Source organism: Limulus polyphemus, unplaced genomic scaffold (genome assembly GCF_000517525.1).
Source record: "Limulus polyphemus unplaced genomic scaffold, Limulus_polyphemus-2.1.2 Scaffold1996, whole genome shotgun sequence".
Taxonomy (NCBI): Eukaryota; Metazoa; Arthropoda; class Merostomata; order Xiphosura; family Limulidae; genus Limulus; species Limulus polyphemus.
Genome location: NW_013667606.1, coordinates 84401 through 99503, shown reverse-complemented (window position 1 = coordinate 99503; position 15103 = coordinate 84401). Strand labels below are relative to the sequence as shown.

At 32.7% G+C, this 15103-nt stretch overlaps 1 protein-coding gene across 1 annotated transcript in view; it reads right to left on the bottom strand.

The window, feature by feature from the left end:
- The window catches only part of LOC106465599 (B-cell receptor CD22-like), a 57314-nt gene that overhangs the window by 2635 nt on the left and 39576 nt on the right, over positions 1–15103 (bottom strand). Inside the window, exons 7-10 of the mRNA XM_013925832.2 lie at positions 11413–11700; positions 10185–10481; positions 9726–9860; positions 8902–9044 (exon numbers count right to left, since the gene is read on the bottom strand). Coding sequence (XP_013781286.2) covers positions 8902–9044; positions 9726–9860; positions 10185–10481; positions 11413–11700 — 863 coding nt within the window. The remainder of the gene's footprint in view (positions 1–8901; positions 9045–9725; positions 9861–10184; positions 10482–11412; positions 11701–15103) is intronic.

Below are 15103 nucleotides of genomic sequence, written 5' to 3'. Positions count from 1 at the left end.
AAAACAGAGTGATCATTCTCTGAAAGTCTAGTGGGAGAAAGATTTCAATGAATTTTCGGTTAAAACTAGTGTGGGCCTAACATGGCCATTTGGTTAGGGGCGCTCGACTCTGCGGGTCGCGGGTTCGATCCCCGTCCCACCAAACAGCAGTGATGATCAATCTCAGTATTCGTTGGTAAAAGAGTAGTCTAAGAGTTGGCGGTAGGTGGTCATGACTAGTTGCCTTCACTGCTAAATTATGGATGGCTAACGCAGATAACTCTCGTGTAGCTTATCGCAGAATTAAAACTATTAAGTAAGTCATTTTTATTAGAAAATAAGTAGTTAAGACAGATTTGTGTACCTTATTGGGTGAAAAGTCTTTAAATATCTCTCCTATATCAAAAATGGCTTTTGATCGGCATTAGGCAAGAGGAAAATGTTTTTCAACAAAATATAATATTTACCTACAAAATTGTTGACTGTTACAAAACATAATAGAAGTATTAGGAAGATAGCGATTTTCAAGCGTAGGAACCGATACAGAATGTCTGGTTGAAATTCATAAATGTAATTTCTTTGAAGGTATTATTTGATATGCCCCAGTGTTTTCTTATGCCCCTTAACATGCATCGTGTTTTTCCTTGAGCTATATTGTGAGATATAATCAGTTCTTGTTGGAAATAAATACACCTCTGCCTTCGCGAAGTCGGACAACATCCAAGTTGCTATTGCTTTTAAGGCAGGTGTGTAGGGATCTATATAATGGACAAAGGGCGATGTTCTTTTAATCTAGTTTACGTCATTCTGAAATCAGGATAATCTGTTTAAAATAGGAAAAACCTTTAATTGTTTATTTGTGCTAATCGTCTATAATTTTGAAGTGAGAGACTATAGGGAAGGCAGCTTGTCCACACCACTCACTGCAACTCTTGGTCTACTCTTTACCAAGGAATATTGAAGTGAGAGACTATAGGGAAGGCAGCTAGTCAACACCGCTCACCGCAACTCTTGGTCTACTCTTTACCAAAGACTATTGAAGTGAGAGACTATAGGGAAGGCAGCTAGTCAACACCGCTCACCGCAACTCTTGGTCTACTCTTTACCAAAGACTATTGAAGTGAGAGACTATATATAGGGAAGGCAGGTGGTCCACACCACTCACCGCAACTCTTGGTCTACTCTTTACCAAGTACTAGTGGGATTGATCGTCACATTATAACACCCCTACCATGAAAAAGGCGAGAATGTTCGTTAACATGTCATCCCAGGCCGAAACCACGTTAATATATATATATATTTAATGAATAGGGTACTTTAAATAGTTCATTCTAGGATGAGTTAATTAGTAATTGTTAGTGTGATTTTACAATTTCAGTTAGTTGAACATCTTTATTGTTAATAAGTTTTGTTAAGGACGATATTATTAAGATATCAATTGGGAAAAAGTCTGTGAAGTTTAACATTATATATATCTTCAGTTCAGGCGGTGATTTTAATTTTTTATATTATATTAAGTTCTTGTTTTTGAAATCAATATTTGCGGGAATGATAAGCTCAAGAACCTTGGATACTACGACTTGTAACTGTTAAGTTAATTAAGTTTGAAATGATTGCTTGCAAGGCGCTAGAAACTAAACGTTTAAAGTGTATGTTAGTTTCAGAGCAAAGCCACATTGAGCCATCTGCTGGTCCACCGCGGGGAATCGATCTCCGAATTTTAGCGTTGTAAGTCCCTAGACTTACCGCTGTCCCACCGAGGGACAAACGTCTGAAGAATCCCTCATGTATTAGAGACCCAGTTTCTCATGAACTGGAAACAAGTATAACGTTGGAATGGTAACAATAGAATATTGAGACGTAATAGGGCTGGACTTTTCTCAACGATCGGATGTTTTAGAATTTAAAAAATTTGTCATCGTAATCTGCAATCATATATATATATATCAATAATATGTGATATAGCATGTGAAACAAGTAACTATACAGAGTGTTAATACAAATCCCAAATAAGTAGGTTACATATAGAAACATGGATGGGCTAAATAATATTAAACTTATTTCTGCGTACGCGTTTAGTATTTTTGAATTGAGGGTTCAGTTGCGGAAACACAAATGTGAAAAGCTTTCTTTGTGCTGTAGATTTATTCCAAACGCAATCAAACAGAGTGCTCTTTCGATATTTTATTGCCCATTTGTACGGACGGTGCTTTTCGATTCTGACCCTTCCGTGCAGCTTAAATACCCAGTTGAATTTCACCTCTTTTTCTCTGATTGGGTTTCTAATGAGGATATTATTGGCTGGCTGATTCTGTTTATGAAGGGCTTGAATGTAACTGTGTGAGTGTATATGTTTGCTGCCAACCATATAAATAATGGTTATTATGTGCTATGCCTTTAATCTTTACTGAGACAATAAGCACGAAGCCTAATACTGCCTATTTTTGTGTGTTGTATGTCTTTTCTTATATCTTTGTTTTTGAGTCCACTTCATTTCGCAAACTCACACAACTACTTTCTAGGCCTAACAACTCCTCAGTTATTGCAGAAATCTCATTACCTATCGAATCAGTTAAGATGTTCCTAAGAAACATTTCCAGTTCTTCTTTCAATTTCCTATTTCTGTTAAACTTTGATTTCTATACGGTTCATTTCTTATTTGTATGAACACATTTATTTGTATTGTGTTTTATTTTACAACACATTATTCCTGTTGTATGTCATTATAAATATCTGATAAAGGAATTATACAGTTTCATAAAGTCTGAAGATAAATGAGATTTCATGTTCTGCCGTGATTTTCTCTAGTCATTGTCTCTCCCCCCCCAGATTAATCTATTACTGCATTCTACTTCGACGTTATGGAAATGAAGTCTTACGCCTATTCTTCAAATACGAGAAACTGAATTTCAAACTTAGGAACTTTTCTCTTAACATTCAATTTCTAACGGCTTGCATGCTACGTCAAATTATTCCAAATATCTGAACTTTAAAATTACAAATTGTTATGTAGCTCCAAAGTTCTCCAATCTTCTCTTCGGGTCAACACTGTCTTTGTGACAAAAAAAAAAGGTAAAACCTCGTTAGAAAAAAAAATAGTAACTGAAATCGTGTTATTTCTCAGGCCCATTTTTATCCAGCATTTATTTCCTTGCTAACAGAGTGGCTAAGATTCGAATCCCATTGAAGCTTTATAGTTGTTGGTTTTTTTTTAGTTTTTTTACTTCGAATAACTTTTCAGAAATAATACTCTTGAAGAAACTATTCAAATCTAGATTTTGGTTGTAAACGACATCAGCTTGAAATGTTATTCAATACTGCCGTCCACTAGAGGCATAGTGGTATGTCTGCAGACTTGTACCACTAGATACCGGGATTCGATACCCCAAAATTGCCCCTTATGTAGCTTTGTGCTTAATAACAAACAACAGCAATAATCAACTTAATCAATATTAATAAGTTATATTGGAAGTTGAAATCATAAACACGATGGAAGGTATGAGATACAATGGGATAAAAAATGCTATTGTTCTACATTTCGTGTAAAATATTCTGGGAGCAAAACGTTGACCAATGATGTTGAAAATTACAACGACCCTTGTTTAACAGGAAATTAATAATGTAAGATGATCTAATTTAACCCCAAGTTTAGATAACGTGAACGCTCAGATAACTTCTAGACAAAGTTACTAAAATATCACCCGCTGTGTCAGCGATAAGTTAAGAGTTTTGCAACGCTAAAATCCGGGGTTCTATTCTCCGCAAATAATCCATTGTGTAACTGTGCGCTTAAACGCGACAAACAAACAGTCTCAGGAAAAGAGTTCTTCGACATTTACCAATCTTTCAAAAGTGACAAACCTTCTTGGCAAACTACATTAAACATCATCCACTATGTCTCTAGTTCATTTAAGACAAACATCCATAATTATAAGTCTAATCAAAATAATCTACGAAACTTTATTGATTTTTAATTTTTAGCGTGCACGATGGCTGAAGAGTTTGTTGAATTTCGTGCAAAGCGACTCAAGGACTATCTGTCCTATCTTCCAGATTTGTAAGTGATAGACTAGAGAAAAGGCAGCTAGTCAACATCATCCATCACCAACTCTTAGGGTACTTTTTTATCAGAGACTAGTAGGATTTATCGTCGCATTATAACACTCCCACTGGTGATAGGGTGAGCATGTTCGATAACGGAATTACAGCTCTCAACCCGCAGATTGCAAATCAAAGGCCATAATCTCCAGGCTATGTCAGGGTCCACGGGTAAAGAGGGATTCTCTAATACCTAACGCCAGTGGGTCTCACCCAAAATTCATATTATGATGCCGTCGTAAAATTAGTTGTTTTATTAGAAGAATGTACTTAATAGCATGTACAATTTTTCCATGAGAAAAAACTATATAATTTACTAAAAATATAGTTTGAAGCTAGTAACGTATTTTATAGTTGTTGCTTTTTCGGTTTCATGTTGTTCGAACGATTTTGTATCCTGCTGGGTCAGCTGTGAATTTATGGAGTTAAAATGCTAAAATCTGCGGTTCGATTCCATAGCGCAGATAACCCATTATATAGAATTGGGAGTAAAAAAAAAAAAATATTCGAGTGGTTTCACGGGTTGTTTCGCGTTAACTTGTCTATTTGGGAGTTTGAGCAAAACAGATGGAATATAAAAACATGTTGTTTGATTCAACGAATACAAAAATATGAGGCTATACTAGTTATAATCGTTTGGAATATTTTGCACCTGAATTTTCTACGTGTTCCTTTAAAATATTATCGCTCCCCAGTGGCACAGCGGTAGACTTACAACGCTAGAAACCGGGTTTCGATGCCTGTTGTGGGCAGAGCACAGATAGCCCATTGTGTAGCTTTGTGCATAACTACGAACAAATAAACAAATTAAAAGATTATTGGTTACAGAGAGTTCGTGATAACTGGAAGAAATATCATGATGTTTAAGATTTTTTAAGCATTTGTTTTACCTATAAAGGATTACGTATTCCTAAAAGGCGGTTAAATACTGCAATGATTGAGTTGCAGTATGTGTTAAAGGCGTTCGAGATCTTTATGCATTGTCCCGTGCTAAAATGTCTGTTCCTGTTGGTTTGTAGCAAAACAGCATTTATTCATCGAAATGAGTATATTTTATTGTGAATCAACTATTTAAATAAAACAATAACTGATGTTAGGAGTTTATGATGATGACGTTATTGTAATGTTTTAAAGGGGTTTTATATTTAGTTCCTGGCAACTTAACACGTTATCATTGAATTGATGTCATTCGTTAACCCAAAATGTTTTCATACAAAATTTAATGTAATTTCAAAATAATAACTTGCGGTTGAAGGTGTAATAATAAGGGTATATTAGAGGTTTAAAGATGTTCTTGGTTTACACCATTGTTCGTGTTAAAGATGTTCTGGGGTTACACCATTGTTCGTGTTAAAGATGTTCTGGGTTTACACCATTATTCGTGTTAAAGATATTCTGGATTTACACCATTATTCGTGTGAAAAATGTTTTGGATTTACACCATTATTCGTGTGAAAAATGTTCTGGATTTAAACCATGGTTTGTGTGAAAGATGTTCTGGGTTTACACCATTGTTAGTGTTAAAGATGTTCTGGGTTTACACCATTGTTAGTGTTAAAGATGTTCTGAGGTTACACCATTGTTCGTGTTAAAGATGCTCTGGGGTTACACCATTGTTCGTGTTAAAGATTTTCTGGGTTTATACCACTGTTCGTGTTAAAGATTTTCTGGGTTTACACCATTGTTCGTGTTAAAGATGTTCTGGGTTTACACCATTGTTCGTGTTAAAGATGTTCTGGGTTTACACCATTGTTCCGTGCTAAAGCATCTGTTTTAAGCTTGTTGCAAAATAGTAGTTCATTATTAAAAAGTAATATTGTTATCTATTTCTCGGTTATTTTTAACTATTAACAAACAGAATATTTACACTTTGAAATTAACGTTGAGATTCTAATTATCTAAAACAATTTACTTAAATAATATAACGTTCAGCCTGATGAGCCCTGACATTGAGTAAAAGGCCTTGTCAGCAATGGATACAGCAGATATAATGTGAATGAAATGACATATTTTTATATACATTGTTTTCAGAATTACTAATGGTGTCTTCTACCATTGACGCTGTTTATGCTTTATTCGTCTTTTCTTCTAACTAATGATAATTATATTAAATACTTTGTGTTTAAATAACTAAATAATATTGTGTTATTAATACTTATCTTAATAATGGTTCATATATAATACATAACAAATACGCTTAATCATTATGATTTACTTTACACCATATCAGCTCTTATTCATGAAAGTTCATGATGAAAGTGGCATCTCAACCATCAGTATGTGTGTCGTCTTATCTCAGCCGGCGTGGTGAGCCCTGGTATTGAGTGAAAGGCCTATTCAGTAATGGCTACAGAAGGTATAGTGTCGTTGACGTATTGTTATACTTTCTTCAGTTTACTTTCTCTCATAAATTATTAGAGTTACGTTACTAAGGATCATATTTACTGTTTCGTGCAACCACATATGTTTCAGATGACATAAATAAAGACATACGATGTTGCTTATTGCTGTTTCAATCTTAAAGGTATCTATAATATGATTATCTGTGTATTATATTTGTTAATTGTCAAACAAAAGGTGATTTTATTGTGTGATAAAACTACATTCTGTGCTTATCCGCATTTTAGCGTGTCGCTCTGTTCCATTTTGGGGTATTATTATATCCCCTAGTTTGAGTAGCGTGTCGTTCTGTTCCATTTTGGGGTATTGTTATATCCCCTAGTTTGAGTAGCGTGTCGTTCTGTTCCATTTTGGGGTATTATTATATCCCCTAGTTTGAGTAGCGTATCGTTCTGTTCCATTTTTGGGTATTATTATATATCCCCTAGTTTGAGTAGCGTGTCGTTCTGTTCCATTTTTTTGGGTATTATTATATATCCCCTAGTTTGAGTAGCTGTTGAATATGTTGTTCATGGAAAACAAGTAGATTAGGCAGATCTGAATAGTTTCTTCAAGCGAGATATTTGTGAGAAGCTATTTAATGTCAAACTAACCGTTGCATAGAAGATAGCAAGCTATTTAATGTCAAACTAACCGTTACATAGAAGATAGCAAGCTATTTAATGTCAAACTAACCATTACATAGAAGATAGCAAGCTATTTAATGTCAAACTAACCGTTACATAGAAGATAGCAAGCTATTTAATATCAAACTAACCGTTACATAGAAGATAGCAAGCTATTTAATGTCAAACTAACCGTTACATAGAAGATAGCAAGCTATTTAATGTCAAACTAACCGTTACATAGAAGATAGCATCAAAAATCTGGGAGATTTAAAGTAAATGCTGGTTTTAGGATTGAATCTATATTCACAAATATTTCGCTCGAAGAAACAAGGATCTTCTAGATAACCCTTACATTTTGTGAAAACTATAACATATAACTTTTTTAAAACTAAAATTGTGACTATTAATATAACCCTGTATTGTCTTAAAATCCCCGTTAGTCTTATCATCCCTTTCTTAAGCAAACAAATAATTTTCATAAGAATTTAACGTCGTAAATTAGTTAACTCTTTCTTTCCACAAGTTAAACTTTGACTTAATTTCAAATCATACATTTTAATTTACAAGATGTTTGGAACCTTCTTTCTACTTCTCTACGTTCATGGGTCATCTGCCAGCATCCCTGTTTTTGTGGGAAAATATGCACTAAATCTAAACACGTAATTAACTTTCTAACTACTTCGCAACTTTATGCTAATAGCTTTAACCCATAAATTCTTATGATCTTGTGGTCACTGTAAGCCCACCTATAATTTTTAGACCTTACGTCAATTAAAAATAGGTGGACTAAATATTAAAGCACCGTAACGCTAAAAGGATCACAATAATTTATTAAAAACGCAGTAGGCTCAAACCTTTTTGGCGAAATACGACTCTATGTTAAATAGTGAAAATAGAAACTAAAAGAGATATAAGAAAAACAAATAAAAACGCTAATCAATTTAACTCTATAAATAATCTATTAAAAGGGAATGTTAATATAAATGTGGGGTGAATAAAAATGTCCCTCGGTGGGTTTGTTTGTTGTTAAGCACAAAGCTATACAATGGGCTATTTGTGCTGTGTCCCCCACAGGGTATCGAAACTCGATTTTTAGCAATAATTTTACGGACTTACAACGCTAAAACCGGGGTTCGATTCCACGCGGCTAGCCAGAGCAAAGAAAGCTTGTTGTGTAACTTTGCCCTATAAACAACAACACACAATTCTCTACCTTCAAAGGTAAAGTAAAAAAAACATTATTATATGAAAACATACTGAGGTATGATTGCAATTCGTAATGTGTTGAAAGCATATAATTAAGTACATTGTATATATTCCGTGAAATAGACTTATATGAATTTTGTCTCAACTCATCTTTTTAAAACTTAAGTAATATAAAAATACATGACCTGAGCTCATACATTGAAGCTGTGATGATCTTAAAAGACTATAAGAGAATAATAAGTGATAAACCGTGGTTATTTAGTTATTTTGAACGAGTAAAATACTATTCTAATTGTAATTAGTAGAATGTTAATTCAAAACAAAATTTTGATTTTTGCTAATAAATTATTACTATGAATTACGACAATAAATATTGTTTGCTAAGATAGTAATGTTAATATTAGCATTTACAATCCACTCGTAAATAATTAAGAAACGGCTGTCCAGTTCTAATAAATCGAAACAAATCCGTTTTAAAGAATGCTATTGTTAATTACAATTTCGACTAAAAAAAACATACTCGAATATGTTATTCGTTTTTAAAATTGTGAAATTACGTTACAGAAAGTTTATTGTGATATTTTCCTAAAACAAAGAATAGAAAACTTACACTTTGAATGTTTAATAAGTCCTCTTTATTGCACGGGGAAATGTTATTTTGTAATGAGGGCGCTAGCCAATTCCCGCTGTCTTTTGTGAAAAACGATCCATCTTCTTCTTCTACTGCTTGTAACTCTATGATATTTTTTGTTGCTAGACATTAAAAATATAAAATATTACAACTAAGGATAGTTATTAACGGACAAGATCGCTACTTTGAATTCATAGACATAATTTACACCACGTTCGTCTGAATCGTGAACCTTAATCTGATCTCAGAAGTGAAGTTTGTTTTATTTATATATGTAAACATGGTGAAATAAAAAAAATCAGTCATATTTTATCATTTCTTACTCTGTACTCTAAGAGTAGCAGATTGTACCAATTTAAGGAACTGAGAATCTGTTTAAAGTTAGGAACTCAATATATGACACGTAATAGTAATGCAACATTTATTGCTATGTTGCATCTGACGAAAAGCATAATGTCATAATGAATGATTTTAGTATTTTGACACAATTATTTCAACTTCAAAGTGCTACGCTATACAAGTATAATTCATGAATTTCAAGTTTATTTACAACACAGAATAAAAATAATTATATTTATCTAGCTCTATCTTAATCCTAGTCTTATTATCTAAAATAGATATCAATGTCCTTAAATATATTTGACTTTGTTTAAATAAAAGCATCGAAAAGAAGTGGTTTAACATGTTAATCCACTCTTACGTAGTTTATAAATTACTTCTTCTGTATTTATTCAAGAAATTCCCCCATAGTATATTTTATTGAAAAATTACTATTTAAAAAATATATATATATCCAAATTTACTTGTTTTTGGTCTGCCTTGTTTTCTGGAACGAATATTAAGGACAAGAAGGAGACTTAGGCCTATCACTAACAAGACAATCATACTAGCTCCAACAATCAGCAATAATGGACCGGAAGTGACGTTCCATTCATTACCTAAATTGGATAAAACTAAAACGTACACAAACAAAAGTTGAAAACATATATGTATATATTTCTTTTTTTCCCAAAAATTACGATTGAATTAAAAAATATATTTTTTTTAGATATAATAAAAATCTATTATTTTTTTAACAATTATACCATCAACTCTGCAACTCTGTATCGAAGTGTTAAGAAAAACGAAACAGAAACACTTAAGTTGATTAAATTTTGATGATGTGACAGAAACTTTGAATCCAACATGATATTCAGTATTCAACCGGAGCTCTTTTTTTTTACAAATAAATTGGTTTCATAAATTAACGAAAAAAGTCTTACCAGCGCTCCCAACCCAGTCTGCGATTGTATTGATTGTAATGATACTTCGGTCACTTTTACCTTCCACATTGACGGCATAAATTACTAGCTTCAGCATGGACCCATCATCTAAGCCTCTTAGTAGAAACACGGGATTAGAGGAGGTTAGGTTGGCACGAAGGCTATGTAAATTTTCATCATGTACTTCCATAACAAAGTGCTGTTTCAAACCACCGTTGTAGCCTTGCTTGCAAGTTATTTCAACCGAGTTCACGGTGACATTCCACACTTTACAATCACGTGGCTTTTCTGGTGGTCCTAGGGAAATTAAAAGTGCGTAGGGGAAAATCTTTTATTCTGGAAATGTAGACTTGAACGAGAGTTACTTGGTTATTTCTTTCATCTAAAACTAAACATTGGGCTATTTATGCTCTATTCACAGCAGGAAATTCAATCCCGGTTCTTAACATTGTAATTTATTAAACTTATTGCTGACCCACAGAGGGCAGATTTCAATGACAATATCATTAATGTTTAGCTATTTCATATAACTTTATTGTACATAATTAACATACTGGTCGAATTATTCATTAGCTACAGAATTGATTTTGTTATTTTACATATTATCGCGTTTCTTATGCTAGTTAAGTTTCTATCTTTTAAAAATAGATTTTTTGAAGAAAAAAATAGAGAAAGGAAACACAGCGTAGACCATTTTATCAGTGCATATATTTTACAGACAATGGAGTGCCTCCGTTGATTTTTTAAAGCATCAATCACTTGAGCCAATGCTTAAAAATCCAAGAAAACCTAAGTCTAAGTGACAATTTTCTTTTGCATGAAAAGTTAACTTCACAACAATTGCGTGTAAATTTAAATCTGAATATCATATCTATCAATACGTAATTATATTTTCTTCTTCATTTCTGATATCAAATTGTGCAGGATAAATCCTCAGGAAATATGCACGATTTTATAAAAAAAAAAAACTGTTTCACGATTTGCAGCCAACTCATAATTTCACTCAACAGAAATGCTAACTATCTCATAATTCATGTTATATTTTGATTCTTATATAAAGAAATATGGTAGTATATAGTATGAAAGAGGTTTTGTGGTTGTGAATGTCATAAAAATGTTATTATAAAGCATAAATTATTATAAATATTTTCATCTTTGAAACATAAAATATATATGGACTTTCAAAAGTAACACATTTCATGAACATTGTTTAGTGAGGTTTACCCACCTGCTGGTATAACAGAAAACACACACGGATAGGATTGAGTTCCTACTGTGTTACTGGCCCAACAAAGCAGAGTTCCATAATCAAATTTTGTTCGCGGAATATAAGTTGCCACACTTTTTAATAGAAAATTGTGAAAAGTTACAACATCTAAAGACTCTCGGGAATTATTGAAAATCCATTTAAACGTCACTTCCGGTGGATCTGCTTCGACCTCACAGGGTACTTCTACGGGTTTGTGTCTTGTGGTTCCAAAAACAAGCGTTTGTTTGTCCTTACAACGTGGTGCATCTAAGGAAAACGACCAATGCAGTTAATTTTTAATTATAAAAATTAGCGATGAGTGATTATCATAAACTCAACGAGAAATAACTCACTATATGTGTTATAGTGTGTTATGACGTGACATATTAACCATAGGTATTACAATGATAGTTTTGTGTTATGTTGTGACATATTAACCATAGGTATTACAACGATGGTTTTGTGTTATGTCGTGACATATTAACCATTGATATTACAATGATAGCTTGTGTTATGTCGTGACATATTAACCATACTTATTTCAATGATAGTTTTGTGTGTTATGTCGTGACATATTAAGCATAGGTATTACAATGATAGTTTTGTGTTATGTCGTGACATATTAACATTGGGTATTACAATGATAGTTTTGTGTTATGTCGTGAAATATTAACCATAGGTATTACAATCAAATCCCTTCCAAGGTGTTAGAAACTTACTCCAAATGAAGACTGCCGAGAAAAAGCATACGAAAAAAAATCAAAATCAACGAATAATACTTTCAGGTGAAGAATATTTCTTTTTTTTTTGGGGGGGGGGGGCTCAGTTGTTTGTGGTTCGCTCGATTTGTGTATTACATTGAATCCCAAAAACTTATTTTCTTCTTGATTATATATTTACATTAAGTTTTTTAAGTTATCTTCTTCCAAGACATAACAGAAAAATTTGATTATTTAACAGTAATGCTCAAACACAAGACAGTTACATGCGCTTGAAATTTCCATTTTAGTTTGGGTGATATTTTAGATAACTTGATGAAGAGAACACTTGTTTTTAACTATATAATTATATACGTAAGGTTTTTATTTCTCTCTGAACAAATTTGTTTCTGTCTAGCACTAATTATTCTGCTGAATAACATTTCTGAGTATAAGATTATTTACACTTGTCAGAATAGGCATATTTATGATTTAGCACTACATTTCAAAATATAAATAGATACTTAAGATCTTAAAAGATAAATATGTATTTTATGTAAAACAAGACAATTTTCCCTGAGGAGTCAGATTCAGGAATAGGTTTAAAAATTTATTGTTTGCGCTGGAAAGAAGAAAAGTTTTCCGAAACATGAAATATTTCATGTTTCCTGGAAGTACTAAATCGTTGCATACAAAATTGGGTATCAGTAACCTTCATAAATATAGGTAGTACAAGATACGAGATATATATGTGAATATTTACTCTAATCAGGAGCACATTTAAAAAGTAAATTATGTATTTATATTGAAAAGATAAATTTTGATCCGAAATCAATTTTCACCATAACAGAGCCCACACATGCATTAGATAACATTTGAATTTCCTATAATCTGTTCGTTTCATTATTCATTTAGTTCTTATTTCATTCTACAATTGATAAATAAAGTTTTTCAAAATTATATCATGAAATACCTTTACACATGTTATACTATTTATGTTACAATCTTCAAGATATTTGAACTCGATATAAACTAACTATCAGTCAGACACGTTTCAATAAACACGTTAGTCTGACTTTATCTTACAACGAAATTTAGAAGGTAATAATAATAAATTGTATTGTTTTAGCAGAAATTTTGATATTTTGTATTCTTAACCTGAATGTCACCTTATGCAACACCTGGGATAAACTGCCAAATTGGATACCTTTATATTTCAAAAATAACTTCCCTGCTGACAAAGAGAGAAAATTCAGTTAACAGCATACTTCACGCTTGTGGCTAATCGTAATCACATAGCAGGACTGTTTGCCACAATTATAACGTCTCCACAACTAGAAGTGTTGAACGTGTTCAGCGGCAAGGAGAAGGCCAAACCTTGGACCTACAGTTACACAACCCGACACTAATCAATAGGCCACACACTTCTCTATTTTAAAATAGCATTACTAGTAGAAACCGTTGTCTTGCCTTTTATTACAACATTACATTTGTTAGACACACCAGTTACTCATTGATTATTTAACCAATAAGGACAATAACGCTATATTGGGCACCGTCCCATTATATTGTTGTAGTTTTATATACTTTTCGGTTGCTATAATTTTAAATCAGTTTCGTAACCTGTGACGTTTACAGACCCTTGAAAAAAGGCTTAAACCGAAACGTCATGTAGAATATACAAACAATTATCTGAAGTTTGTTGTCTTTATTGATAAAAGAGAGAGGTTTACTAATATTTGGCAAAAATAGCTTTGTAAACCAAAAGTGTTTGTTTGGCCAAATGTACTATATCAAAGAACTATAAAATCAAATATAACTATAAAAATATTAACAAAATGTTACTGTTTGATATTAAAGTATTTAATCATTACACCATGATGTATTCTGATATTCTATATCGTTCCAACTATCAGCATTTTAATAAACTGTTTTAGTTCAAACCTTTTTAATATTTTTAACGTAAGCTTAAATGTTAAGGCCCGGCATAACCAGGTGGTTAAGGCGCTCGACTCGCAATCTGCGGGTCACGGGTTCGAATATCCGTCCCACTAAACATGGTTCCCCTTTCAGCCGTAGGGGCGTTATAATGTGACAGTCAATCCCGCTATTCCTTGGTAAAAGAGTAGCCCAAGAGTTGGCGGTGGGTGATGATGACTAGCAGCCTTCCCTCTAGTCATACACTGCTAAATTAGGGACGGCTAGCTCAGATAGCCCTCGTGTAGCTTTGGGCGAAATAAAACAAACAAAGAAAATGCTTGTAAAACGTGAAACATCGACAATGAATTATTGAATACATGAAATGTCTATCATATTTTAATTACCACGTGACTTGAATTATCCAACGAGACCTACTGGTACTGACGAGATTAAACGTTTTATAATGAACCTGAATTTTTCCATTTTCTTCAAAAAAAAACAACCATTAAATAATTCTGCGAGAAGCTTTTTATTTAATTTTCAGAGTTCTGGTTGATAAGCTACTTTAATGCGATATTGTGGTGGCCGGTGTTAAATTCAAGATAGTAATTTCAAATAACTAAAATTTTAATAAATATTAGGTGAATATAATACGATCACTTGATTATGACCAGTAAACATCTAAACTGATTTGTAACTAGAGGCGTTAAAGGGTAGTCAAGAAATGCTACCAGTATCTTATAACATTGAACAAACTTTAGATAAAATATACATCCAGTCTTTAACCCACTTAGACTTATGCATTATGCCCTGAATTGACCTAAAATGTGTTTATGTAACTTAATCTGTGTTCATATAACCTAACTGTTCATATAACTTAATTTGTGTTCGTATAACTTAATCTATGTTCATATAACCTAACTGATGTTCATATAACTTAATTTGTGTTCATATAACTTAATTTGTGTTCATATAACTTAATCTATGTTCATATAACCTAACTTATGTTCATAATTTGTGTTCATATAACCTTTTATGTTCATATAAGGTTT